The sequence below is a fragment of the Elephas maximus genome, chromosome 2 (genome assembly GCF_024166365.1).
Source record: "Elephas maximus indicus isolate mEleMax1 chromosome 2, mEleMax1 primary haplotype, whole genome shotgun sequence".
Taxonomy (NCBI): Eukaryota; Metazoa; Chordata; class Mammalia; order Proboscidea; family Elephantidae; genus Elephas; species Elephas maximus.
This window is the reverse complement of record NC_064820.1, coordinates 65,254,502-65,268,308: the sequence shown is the minus strand read 5'-3', so window position 1 is coordinate 65,268,308 and position 13,807 is coordinate 65,254,502. Positions and strand designations below refer to the sequence as shown.

The 13,807-nt window shown below is 36.1% G+C and overlaps 1 protein-coding gene across 2 annotated transcripts in view; it reads left to right on the top strand.

Annotated features, from left to right (window-relative positions):
• ERCC8 (ERCC excision repair 8, CSA ubiquitin ligase complex subunit) overlaps positions 1 to 13,807 on the top strand; it is a 51,570-nt gene that overhangs the window by 1,206 nt on the left and 36,557 nt on the right. For both annotated transcript variants that reach the window (XM_049857637.1, XM_049857625.1), the window contains exons 2-3: positions 3,029 to 3,124; positions 13,472 to 13,573. In XM_049857637.1, coding sequence (XP_049713594.1) covers positions 3,029 to 3,124; positions 13,472 to 13,573 — 198 coding nt within the window. The remainder of the gene's footprint in view (positions 1 to 3,028; positions 3,125 to 13,471; positions 13,574 to 13,807) is intronic.

The window sequence follows — 13,807 nt, the reverse complement described above, 5'->3', positions numbered from 1 at the left end:
TAAATTATGCGTTACATGAAAGTTTACAATTCATATCAGTTTCTCATACAAAAACTTACATACACATTGCTGTGTGACCCCAGTTGCTCTCTCTACAATGTGACAGCATGCTCCTCCTCCACCCTATATTTCCCGTATCCATTCAACTAGCTCCGGTTCCCCTCTGCCTTCTCATTTCACCTCCAGACAGGAGCTGCCCATATAGTCTCATGTATCTATTTGAGCTTAGAAGCACAGCCCTCACCAGTATCATTTTATGCCTTTTAGTCCAGTTCAATCTTTGTCTGAAGAGTGGGCTTCGGGAATGGTTTTAGTTTTTGGCTAACAGAGGGTCCCTCCAGTCTCAGTCACACCATTAATCCTGGCCTTTTTACTAGAATTTGAGGTTTGCATCCCACTTTTCTCCAGCTCCATCAGGGACTCTGTTGTATTTCCTGTCAGGGCAGTCATTGGTGGAAGCCAGGCACCATCTGGTTCTTCTGGTCTCAGGCTGATGGAGTCTCTGGTTTATGTGGCCCTTTCTTTATCTTGGAAACCCTGGTGGCATAGTGGTTAAGAGCTACAGCTGCTAACAAAAAGGTCGGCAATTCAGATCCACGGGGCGCTCCTTGGAAACTCTATGGGGCAATTCCACTCTGTCCTATAGGGTCACTATGAGTTGGAACCAACTCGACAGCAAAGGGTTTGTCTTTTTGGAGTTCTTTTTCTCAGGCTCATATTTTCTTTGTGTTCTTCATTTTGCTTTTCTCCAGGTGGGTTGAAACCGACTGATGCATCTTAGATGGCCACTTGCTAGCTTTTAAGGCCCCAGAAGGCAGAGCAAATTTTGCTTGAGCAAACATGATAACTTTAATTTTGTCCGCATTTATTTTGAAGAACCTGTCAAGATAATTCAGTTGGAGAGTGGAGGACATGGGTGCATATGAGTTTGGTGCTCAGGAGAAATTTAAACCTCTTTAATATGATACAGGGAGCCCTGGTGACGTAAGTGGCTAAGTGCTGTGGCTGCTAACCAAAGGGTTGGCAGCTCAAATCCACCAGGCACTCCTTGGAAACTCTGTGGGGCAGTTCTACTCTGTCCTGTAGGGTCGCTATGAGTTGAAATAGACTAGATGGCAGTGGGTTTAATATGATGTATGAAGTCATGAGGAGGAGATGAGATCATTCAGGTGCTATTTATAGAGTAAGAAGAGAAGCTATTCAATGTCAAAAGCCTGAGAAACATCAACATTTAAGGTTAGGCAGGAGAGTGCAAATGAACTGAAAAGGAGTAGCCAGGGGAATAGTAATCATGTGAGGGGGCTTCATTTGGGGACAAGGGAATGGCAGTGTAGATGGGAGATTGGTTACAGACAGAGGAACTGATCAAATAAGTAAATATATTAAGGGTAATGGAAGCCACGTTTCTCACTGTTGGGGAAAAGGGAACTCAAGGAAGGGATGACAGACCTTTGCCTGTATACGTGTTCGTATGATAGCTTTTTCTTGCTTGTCACAAAAAGCACATATTACTGTTGTCATTTGTAAAATCATCAACTAGAAAATTCTTTTTAAGAAGAAATGACAATTTCAATTGAAAAATTGTAGAAGTTATTTTCTGATGAAAACATAGAAGCTCAGAAATGGCAGAGCAGAATAGTGGTCTGGAGAAAGAATATCCAAGTTCAAATGTAGCTTAGCTGGGTTTTTAGCACTTGGGTTACCAATTATTACGCTTATTATTACCAGTTATTACAGTGTCAGCAAATAGTAGCCTGTTAATTAACATTAGTTGTTACTAGTATTTATTGAGAGCAAAGTCAGACAGCTAATAAGTGTTATTCTGGATATTTGGACATTAAACTGTCTTCCAGAAGAAAAAAATGCCATGAATATCTTTAGGCACTTAATAATGCTAAAATTATTTCCAAAAAATATATTTGTACTGCTGCTGTCACTGTGCGAAAATGTCAATTTGTACCTTTTCTAGCACTGTGCATTGCCATTAAAAATTTTTTTTTAACTCACAATTTGACAGGCCAAAAATATTTCATTTAAATAAGAATCTTTTTGATCAATAACGGGTTTTGACATTATTCTGTTATTCATTGTCATTGAGTTGACTCCAACTCATGGGGACCCCGTGTGTGCAGACTAGAACTACTTCATGGGGCTTTCAAGGCTGTGATCTTTCAGAAGAAGGCAGGCCTGTCTCTGGATGGGTTTGAAGTGCTAGCGTTTCAGCTAGTAGTCGAGTGCTTAACTATTTATGCCACCCTTTGACTCCTTATTCTGCTTAAATTAATGTAAATTCTAATACCATCCAGCAGACTCAGACAAACTCAAATCATTAACATTCACTAGCACATTACTATATGCTAGGCATTGTAGTGAGCACTTTTCATGTATTAACTCATTTAATCATAGTAAATATCCTGACCATGATAATGATAGTTTACAGCTATGAAATATCAGAAATCCTATTTAGGTCTTAATTTGTGAGAGTATTTGTTAATTGTATTTATAAATATTTAATTGATTTTATTTCAGTGTGCTTAATTGTTGAGTTAAACATAATCATTTTGTACTTCCAAGTGTTATGAAACACTGCAGGGAATTAAAAAAAAAAAAATTCTGTAATTTAAGGTTTTCTCCACTAGGTGTCATCAGTTAAGTGTTACGTCAAAAGATAACTAGTGTATTTTAAGAATTTAACTTTTCGTGCAAATTTGTGTCAGCCTCTAAATTTCTTCATAGAAACTTAATAAAATAGCATTTTAAATAAATTTTAAGAAATTGCTTCAGGAGAAATTATTTGCCTTCAGTTGTTAATACCGTTGATATTTTAAAAGTGTCTACAAGGTCTTTAAAAATCTCACAGTCTAAATGCTGTTTAGATGTATAGTGGAAGAAGATTTAAACATTGCTTGTGATTTTTATACTACTTGTAATTTTGGTGAAATAAGGAAATTTTTTATGTTAAATTACTTTCTAGGTAAGTTTTTTTGTGTTTCTTTTCTTCCTTTTAATTTTTATATTTTTCCTAAAGGGTTTTGGGACTGGAGTTAAACAAAGACAGAGATGTTGAAAGAGTCCATGGCAGTGGAGTTAACACCCTTGACATTGAACCTGTTGAAGGGAGATAGTAAGTTTCTTATATAATCATTTTTCTTTATTAGTAAGATACAGCAAAATCTTGCTTTTTCAGATTAATTACATAGAATGTTCATAAAATTTAGTAAAAATTCAAAATCGTAGCCTTTTTAATGTGGAACTATTAATTTCAAATGAATAAAGAATGTCAAACCCACAAAATACTGCCAAATAAAAGTATTTCCAACCTACGTTATTATAAAAATTTCATTGTTTAATTCAGAAATATTTAAATTCTTTAGGATGTAGAGCTCTTTTAAGTACTAGGGTATGTCTTTAGATGCTCTTTTATTTTTACTAATATTTTATTGAGTTTTTGGTGAAAGTTTACATGATGAGTTAGGTTCCCATTTAACAATTTCAGTGCAAATTGTTCATTGACATCAGTTACATTTATCAGACTGTGTCAACATTCCTTTTAATTGTGTTGTTTATTCCATTTCCAGTACTGTAGTTGCTGGCCCCCTTCTCATCTTTGCTTGTGAGTAATTACTGACCTTTTGGTCTCATACAGATTGTTTCTAAGTAGAACACCAATCGTAAACGGGTAATATCCTTTATCTTGTGTGCCACTCTGCTGTTTCACTAAAAGGTAAACTCAGGGAATAGGCTCGGTTCTAGGTTTAAAGACTGTCTCAGGGCGTCCTCTGTTTTCTATTGTTCCAGTCTGTGTGGCCTTTTTTTTATTTTAACTTGAGTTCTGCTCCACATTTTCCTCCCAATCTATCCGGGACCACCTACTGTGACCCCAGTCAGAACAATCAGTGGTGGTAGCTGGGTACCATCTAGTCCTTTTTGTCTCAGGGTAGATGAGATCCTGGCTTGTGTAGACTTGTTTCTTCTCTGAGCTTTTGGTTACCTTTTTTACTGTTTTGTACTTGGCAAGTACAGACCAGTAGTTGTTTCTTAGAGGGCTGCTCGAAAGCTTTTAAGACCCCAGAGGCTACTCACTTCTCTAGGGTGCAGATCATGATTTTTGTGAACTATGTTTTGCCAATTGACTGAGTTGTCCCATGAGACTATGGTCCTAAGCGTTTAAACCAAGCACTGGGTTTGGCTTTTTTTGGTTAATGGGTAATGATCATGATCGGCTTTTCATACTTTTGGCTGTTGGGATATCCTCTTTGGTAGAGCTTCTTTTCATGTCCTTTACCCTTTTCGTGACTGAGTTTGCCTTTCTGTTGTTGATTTATAGCAGTTTTCTATAGATTTTAGAGATTGGACCCTTATCAGATTTTTGAAGATTTTTTTCCTGGTCTGGTTTGTCTATTTACTTTTTTAATGAAGTCTTTTGACGAGCATAAGTTTTTAATTTTTATGAGGTCCCATTTATCTATTTTGTCTTCTATTTGTGTATTCATTGCTATGTTTGTTATCCTGTTTTACAAAAGATTAGATCTCACAGTTTTTTCTCTGTTTCTTCCAGAAATTTTTTGGTTTTAGGTTTAATATTAAAACCTTTGATCTGTTTTGAGTATGTTGCAAGGTATGTGTCCTGTTTCATTTTTCCGCAGGTGAATATCCAGTTTTGCCAGCACCATTTATTAAAGAGACTGTTTCTGCCCCACTGAATGTACTTTGACTGCTTGTCAAAAATCAGTTGTCCATAGATGACTGGGTTTAATTCTGAATACTCAATTCTGTTCCACCAATCATACGTCTGTCGTTGAACCAATACCAGACTATTCTTTCCATATGAAGTTGGTCATTAGCTTTTCCATCTCAGTAAGGAATGTTGTTGGGATTCGTAGCGGGTTCACATTGTATCTGTAAATCACTTTAGGTAGAATTGACATTTTCACTGTATTAAGTCTTCTAATCCCTGAGCACAGGATGTCTTTCCATTTTTGCAGGTCTCTTCTAGTTTCTTGTACTAATGTTTAAAAATTTGCATTGTATAAGTCTTCTATGTCACTGTTTAGGTTAATTCCTAGGTATTTTATCGATTTGAGGACTATTGTAAATCGTACTGTTTTCTTGATTTCTTTGTTCACGGTACTCTTTGTTAGTGTGGAGGAATCCAGCTGATTTTTATGTGATGATTTTGTACCCTGCAACGTTTTTAAATTCTTTTATTAGTTCCAGCAGTTTTTTTGTGGAATCCCTAGGGTTTTCTATATGTAGGATCATGTCATCTGCAAATAGAGATAATTTTACTATTTCCTCTCCAACTTGGATACTATTAATTCTCTTTCTTATTGCTCTGGCTAGGACTTCTAATACAATGTTCAGTAAGAGTGGTGATAATGGACATCCTTGTCTCGTTCCCGTTCTCAAAGGTAACACTCTCAGCCTTTTTCTGTTGAGTATAATTTTGACTGTTGGTTTTGCACACATATGCCCTAATTATGTTAAGTAATTTTCCCTCTTTTTATTTTGCTAAGAGTTTTTATCAGGAAAGGGAGTTCAGTTTTATTGAATGTCTTTTCTGCATCACTTGACTTGATCATATGGTTTTCATTTGTGTTATGTAGTGAATTACATTGATTGATTTTCTAATATTGAACCATGCTTGTAATCCTGGTACGAACCCCACTTGATCATGGTGTGTGGCTTTTTTGATATGTTGCTGAAGCCTGTTGGCCAGAATTTGCTGAAAATTTTTGCATCTATGTTCATAAGGGATATTGGTCTGTAATTTTCTTTTTTTGTGATGTTTTTGCCTGTTTTATATATGAGGGTTATGCTGGCTTCATAGAAAGAGTTCGGTAGTGTTCTTCCTCTTCTGTGTTTTTGAAAAGATTGAGTAGAATTGGTGTCAACTGTTCTCTGATTGTTGGGTAGAATTCTCCAGTGTAGCCATCTGCTCCTGGACTTTTTTGTTGTTGGCAGTTTTTTGATGACATCTCCAATCTCTTTTATGACGGGTCTGTTTAAATTTTCTACCTCTGTTTGTGTTTGGGTAGGTAGTGTGTTTCTTGGAAATTTGTCTGTTTCATCTAGGTTTTCAAATTTGTTGGAGTACAAGTTGTCGTAGTAATCAGTTATGATCTTCTTTATTTCTGTTGGATTGGTTATAATGTCACCAATTTCATTTCTTAATTTGGTTATTTGGCTCTTTGGTTTTTTTCTTTTGTCAATCTAGCCAGTGGTTTGTCTATCTTAATGGTTCTTTTTTCAAAGAACCAAACTCTTGTTTTGTTGATTCTTTCTATTGTTTTTGTTTTCTATTTTATTACTGCCCTGATCTGTATTATTTCCTTTTTTCTGGTAGCTTTTGGCTCCTTTTGTTTTTCCTTTCTATTTGTTCAAGTTATTGGTTGCAGTTAATGATTTTGGATCTTTCTTCTTTTTTAGTGTAAGTATTTATTGCTAAAAAATACTTTTATTGCAATGAATTTCTCTCTGAGTACTGCCTTTACTATGTCCCAAAGGTTTGGATATGTATTTTCATTTAATTCTAGGAATTTTTAATTCACTCTTGATTTCTTCTGTGAACCAATAGTTTTTTATAGTGTATTATTTAGTAAGATTTTGATGTTTTGTTTTCATTTTCATTTGATTCTAGGAATTTGTTTAATTTCACTTTTGATTTTTTCTAACCCAACAGTTTTTTAGTAATGTATTATTTACTTCTCATGTATTTTTCTCCCTATTTTTTCTGTTGTTGATTTCTAGGTTTGTACAAAAAAAAATTTTTTTTTTACGGTTATGATCCAAGAAGATGCTTTGTATGATTTCGATCTTTTTAAATTTTTTGAGACTCGTTTTGTGACCTAGCACATATTTTGGAAAATGATCCATGTGCACTAGAGAAGAATATATTGTTCTGATGCTGTGTGGAATGATCTACATGTGTCCATTACGTCCAGTTGGCTTATGGTTTTATTTAAGTTCTCAACGTCTTTAATGATCTCTTTGGATGTTCTGTCTATAATTGGAAGTGGTGTGTTGAAGTCCCCTACTATTATTGTGGAGTTGTCTATTTCCTCTCTCATATTAGTCAGTATTTGTTTCATGTATTTTGGAGCATTGCTGTTAGGTGCATACGTAGTTATAATTTTTATGTCTTCTTGCTCGATTGACTTTTTTATTATTATGTAAGATCCTTCCTTCCTTCCTTATCTCTCCACTAACATCACTAAAACCAAAAAAACCAAACCCATTGCCGTTGAGTCGATTCCAACTCATACACCCTACGGGACACAGTAGAACTGCCCCATAGGATTTCTAAGGAGCATCTGCTGGATTTGAACTGCCGATCCTTTGGTTAGCAGCCAAAGCTCTTAACCACTATGCCACCAAGATTTCCTTAACATCAGTATACAACCTATATTTGATAAGTTTACTTATTTCTTACAAGCTTGATGTTGTATTGTTTGTGGAATTTAATTATTGAATTTTTTCCCAAATATCATGTATTTGGTCCTTATGATTGCTCATGCTGTTGCCTTTTTTGGAGATTTCTCTTTCTGTCTCTTATTTTTTATTTATTTCCTTTTTCCCATGTATAGATACCAGTATTTATTTAATGCTCTTTCCTTTCCGTTTGTAGTATTACCTGGAGTAGTACTTGCAAAGCTGGTCTGGTAGTACCAAATTCTCAGAGCTTCTGTTTGTTTGGGAATGTCATAATTTCCCCTCATTTTTGAGTGACAACTTAGTTGGGAAAAGAATTCTTGGCTGGCAGTAGTTTTTGTTAAGTATGTTATATATGATGCTCCCTTGTCTTCTGGCCTCTAGAGTTTCAAGTGAGAAATCCGCACTGATTCTTATGAAAGACCCTTTGTATGTTATATTGCGCTTTTGTCTTGCTGCTTTCAGACTTCTCTTCTTGTCCCTGGTTTTCAAAAATTTCATTGGGACATGGCATGGACTTCATCTTTTTGTGTGTCTTCTAATTGTGGTTTGTGTAGCTTCCTTTGTTTTCAGGCTTGGTTCTCTATTCAGGTCTGGGAAATTCTCTCTGATTACCTCTTGGAAAATTGTTTTTATGCCTTTATCGTTGTCACGGTAGTCTGGGATTCCAATAATTCTTATTTTAGATTTCTTAATTGAATCCCATATTTCCGTTTGGGTTTGTTCTCTTTGTTCTTTTATTTCTCTTGAGTCTTGGTAAGTTCAGTTATTTTGTCTTCTAGTTCATTTATTCTGTCTGTCTGTTTGACTCTATTGTTGAGTGTTTCTCTTGCTTTACTAATTCAGTTGTTTTATTTTTCAGTTTCCAGTAGTTTTTTTTCAGGGTTTTTTTTTTGTTGTTATTGTTCCATTGTCCTTGTTGAGTCACTCATTTTGTCCCTACATTTGTTTCCTGATCTCTGCTAGTTTGTTTTCTGTGTACTTTTTGGTTTCTTTAAACATATTTAGCACCATAGTCTCAAAATTATCAATTTTTTCCTTTAGGCTGGCCTCTTCAGGAGAAATTTTCTTTTCTTCATGTTTTGCTTTTGATAGATCCTTCTCATAGTTTTGTGTGTTTTCCTGTTATACTTTAGACCATTTTGTTATCCTTTTTTTTTTTTACTTTAAATTTTGTTTTCTGATTTATGTGGCAAATTTTTCTGGTTTGGTGCAGTGGCCAAGTGCCCGACTGCCAACCAAAAGGCCCAGGCCCACAGCCACCAACCACTCCACAAAGACTCACAGCCCTGCGACCCCCATGGGGCAGCTCCACTCCACCCCACAGGGTCGCTATGATTCAGAATCAAACCAGCAACAGTGGGCTTGGTATCTTCACCTGAGAACTAGAGGGCATTCTAGAGAGCATTCTATCCCTAGGTTTTTGTTTTTGTTTTTTTTTTTTCAGCGTTGATTCAGGAGTTCTGGATATTTGATCTCTGGAATTCAATACACATCTGTGGGGCAGTAGATTTTAGCTGGTGGCAGATGCCGATGTCAGCAGTGGGGCTTAACTTTCCTGTGGCGAAGATGGGGGTTCTCTGTCTTTCCCTCATGGACACCCCTGCACAGGCTCTCCCATGGCATCCCGCTGTGGGCAGGGAGCTGGCCATTTCCCTCTGTGTTGCTGATCAATCCAAAGTATTCCCCTTGCTTTGCTGCCCTTGCATTTCCTCCTGGTGCTTGTGCCTGTCCATCTCAGGCCTCAGTGGGATTCAGTAGTACCCTCTCTCAGCACCACAGCCTTCTTTTGCCCCCTCCCAATTGCATGGCCCGCGAACTCCCATGGCCATTCCATGCTGCCTTAAAAAGACAGGCAACAGCTACCTCATATTAGCTCCCTTTCTGTATTCCTTGTTTAGGGTGTAGCCTAGCACCATCCCAAAATGGCTGCAACGAACAAGTGCTCCAGATATTAGCGAGTAGATTCGCCTAGTTTCTGTGCTGTCCCCTCTCCTGCTCTCCCCCACTTCTGGGTTCACCCTGACTCCAGTATCTCAACTGTCATCTAGAGTTCTGAGATCTCAATCTATGCTTGTTTTTATTCATTGTTCAATGATTAGTTGCTGGGAGAGTCACTCACTTTGCCATCTTGCTCCGCCCTCCTAGCTGCTCTTTTAAAATGTAATTGCTACCCTTAAGGCATCTAATGCGAAAACAGATATAAAAAGTAGATATAAAAAGGTATAGTTTGGAGATTTAAGTTTGAAGCAAGCCTGACTTGTATTTGTGTTCCTCCTGGACCCACCATCTACCAGTTGTGTCACCTTGGGCATTTTGTCTGGCTTTTGTAATTCCCAGAGCCTTATCTATAGAGTGGGAGAAATAATACCTTCCTAACAAGTTTCTTGTGAGGATTAATTGAGATAATGTGCATAACATGTAACTAGCATAGGACCTGGCATATCATAAATGGTTGCTTCCTCTATTGCAGCTATGAATGAAAAGCAGCATCACATATACTTTTGCCCCTTTCATCCATTCTGCACATAACAGCTGAAGTGCTTTGAAAAATGCAAATCTAGAAATGTCATTCCCCTACTTCAAACTCATCATGGCCCCATATAGCTCTTACAGTAAAGTTCAAAATCCTTCATGTGGTCTATAATTAGACCAAGTATAAGAGTACATTAAAAAAAAAAAGCCTGGGACAGTCCTGGTTTATCCTCGTTGTCCCAGTGTCATGTTTAGGATTTACACTTTTTTTTTTTATAATGAAGTTTTTGTAGTTTATTATTATTATTTATTTTAATATAAGCCAGGATAGTCTAACTTTGTTCATGGCCAGCTTCTGCATGGCCTCGTCTAGTAGAGTATAAGAAACATACATAGTGAACAGACTTCTCATTTTAACATGTGGTTAAATCTAAAAGATGGCCAGCGATAATTCTCTTCTCCTGACCTTTTCCAGGCGCAACATAACACCTCCCATTCAGGGACAGCTGTGGGGCATTCACGTATAAAATGTATGCAGACATGAAGGATAGCTGCTTATGTTTTTATCTTGTGTGCTGGTGGGAAAAGTATTAAATACTGCCACCCTACCACACCCAGCCATTTGGTGTAGTGGTCAGTTGTATGACCTGTGAAGTCCGTAAAACTAGTTGGCTATCATTTGGCAGAGTCAGTGGGAAATTATAGATTAGGTGTACTGAAATATTCTTGAAAAATACCAGCTGAGGAGTCTTGTCATAGAGAAGACCCTGAAGGCTCTTGGTACAGTGGTTTTACCATTTATTGCATGGTTAAAGCTATAACTTTCATTGTTTGGTAACACTTTAATTTTGCATTAAATCCTTTTGATAGCAAAGAGAAATATAAAAAGGAAAATGTATGTTTAATGGAAACTTAAATATTGTTTTTCATCTTCTTAAAAAAATTGCCGCATGTGTACTTTGCTCAAAATAGTTGTTAATATTTATCTTCCACCATGAGAACTGTAATGTTATCACTGAACTCAGAATGAAAACCATAATGTACAAATCTGGCAAAGAGGTACTTATTTGCAAAGTTAGAAGTTTTACTTTTAAAAAGCTACCTGAAAGTTAAAATTCTGAAACTGCAGAAGGTACATTTTATTGTATAATCACTCTGTGAAACTTGAATATTCTTTTATATGTTTTGAATTAATTTGATTCTTCTTGATACCAAGTATTCTTGTCTGTATAAAAACATGAAATCTTATCTTTTAATAAGTTGAGTCTGTTGGCAGAACAATAGTAGCCTTACAAACAGTTAAATGATGTCATTTTTATACCAGTGCAAACATACTTCAAATACCAAAACCCACTCCCGTCAGGTCGATTCCAGCTCATAGCGACCCTATAGGACAGAGTAGAACTGCACCATGGAGTTTCCAAGGAGCGCCTGGCAGATTTGAACTGCGGACCTCTTGATTAACAGCCATAGCACTTAACCACTACGCCACCAGGGCTTCCTACTTCAAATAGAAAGTCAGTTAATTTCAACAATGATTCAATTTATCTTGGAAGCCATTCTACCAAAGGTGAAATATCTGATGTTATTATAAATACCATTGTAAATCCAGTTAAAAAGTTTAATATTGAAAACAAAATTACTTGTTTTTACATTGATAATACATGCACAGTAGCATGGTAAAAACAGGATTCTACACAGTTAAAATATGAAGCAGAAATGTTTTCAGAATTGGTTGTGATATGTACATGTAATTGGGTCCAGACAACCTAGAATACTTAATCAAAGTTAAAGTTGTGTTTGTTAAAATTTACAAGTATCTCTCTACACGCACAAATATACAAAGTTTTTGTGATGAAGCTGATATTGAATTAAAAAAAAAAAAATCTGCATGGCATTACTTGCTGCCCATTATCAATAAACCTTTAGAGCTATTTGAGCTTTCAAAAAAACTACTTTTCAGTTAACATAATTGTTCTACAAATTGGCATTAAATTTTTTTTAAAACAAGCCTGTAATTGGTGCTACTCAGGCATGTACTTGTTCGTGAATTCTTTGTTACAGGTTCCCAACAAGATAAGGAGCTTGTATCAAAATGTAAATTTACTATATCACTATGCATACAGTTTAGATGAGCTGAGTTTTTTTTTTTTTGTAGCAAGACTTTCTCAATGAAGAAAGAAGTAAGTTTATTTCTGGCACAAGCTCCTTATCTTGTCACAGACAGGCGCTTTGAGTAGCATTGTTCTGTATTTAATTATATATTTTTTCAAAATAAGATGGAAGTCTTTAATCAAAGTATGTAATGAATAGAATGCCAAAACTTCAGTTTGGGGGCTGTACTCTGGGAAGATGACAATGGCAGCATGGTTTTTTAGCTTCCTCAAATCTCCTTTTAAAACACATAAAGAAATTGAAGATAGCAAAATCAAAAGCAGCGTATAACACTTGTAACAAAACTAGATCATGAGGTATCCCCACAAACCCCAAAATGTGTGGATGAATGGGAACAAACCACTGATAACACAGTCCTTCCCTCAGTGCCCAGAATGGGTCTTCACATTTTTTACCACTGCTTGAATTGTTTCTTTCCTGCCTGTCTGGCTAACCGCTATTCCCCTTCAGGTGCTAGCTTAACTATTAGAAACAAGGAAACTTTTCCTAAATTCTCAAACTGGAATAAAAATAGGTTGATATAGCAATGATCACAATTATAACAATTTGTGTGGTTATATATACTGGTGCCACAGTGGTTAAGAGCTCGGCTGCTAACCAAAAGGTCAGCAGTTTGAATCCATCAGGCGCTCCTTGGAAACCCTATGAGGCAGTTCTACTGTAACGTATATGGTCGCTGTGAGTCAGAATCGACTCAACGGCAACAGGTTTTTAATTTTGGGGGGTATACGCTATATCTGTTTTCCCTAAAAGATTATAAGCTGTGTCAGGACAGGACCATGCCTGTCTGTCTTGTTCAGTTACATCCACTCTTTTTAACAGAGTGCCTAACATAGGCTCTCAGTTAAAGTTGAATGAATGAATTGGAATCTAACATTTATTGGTCCTCTACTGTAAAAGACATACTTCACATAACTTTTATTTTCACATTAACTTTGTGATTTAGGTGAAAATGTTCTCATTTTACAATTGATAAAAGATCAGACAGGTAAAGTAACTTGCCCAGGGTCAGCTAGCTGGTCTTAGTAATAGCTAGTCTATATGATTCCATTTTTATTCATCACAATTACAACTAGGATGTTTAAAATAATTTTGTAACACTTTACTTTCTTAAGTAAGAAGTGTCCGTACTGTCTTGTTTCAACCATTTTTTGTTTTTGGGATCATAAAGGTAGATTTTAAATGATCAATGATTGAATTTTGCTATAATCATTTTTTCTAAAATTAGGAAAATTTAGTTTTTTGAAGTCTGTAGTAATGAGGATTTACTCTGTATTTATGGACTTAATGCCACCTGGGTATTTGCAGACTAATAATTTTCAGAAATATGCAATCATCATAAATAAGTGGGCTACATAAAATGATAAATTAATGTGAACTCTTTTATTAGTATGTTATCAGGTGGTTCAGATGGTGTGATTGTACTTTATGACCTTCAAAACTCCAGCAGACAACCTTATTACACATGTAAAGCAGTATGTTCCATTGGCAGGTGTGTATTAAAAATGTGATTCATGAATTCGTGAACAGTTTAGTGGTTTTTGTATCAAATGCAAAGCATGAAAATAGCAGTAGTATGAATGGCTCAAGCAAATTATTGAAATTGCATGTTTACATGGGTATCACTTGACATTATCCTGAAAATAATAACTTAAATTTAGGTATAGCTGTTCTTAACATGTGACTTCCCCCAAACAACTTTGATATCAGTTTTTAAAAAATATTT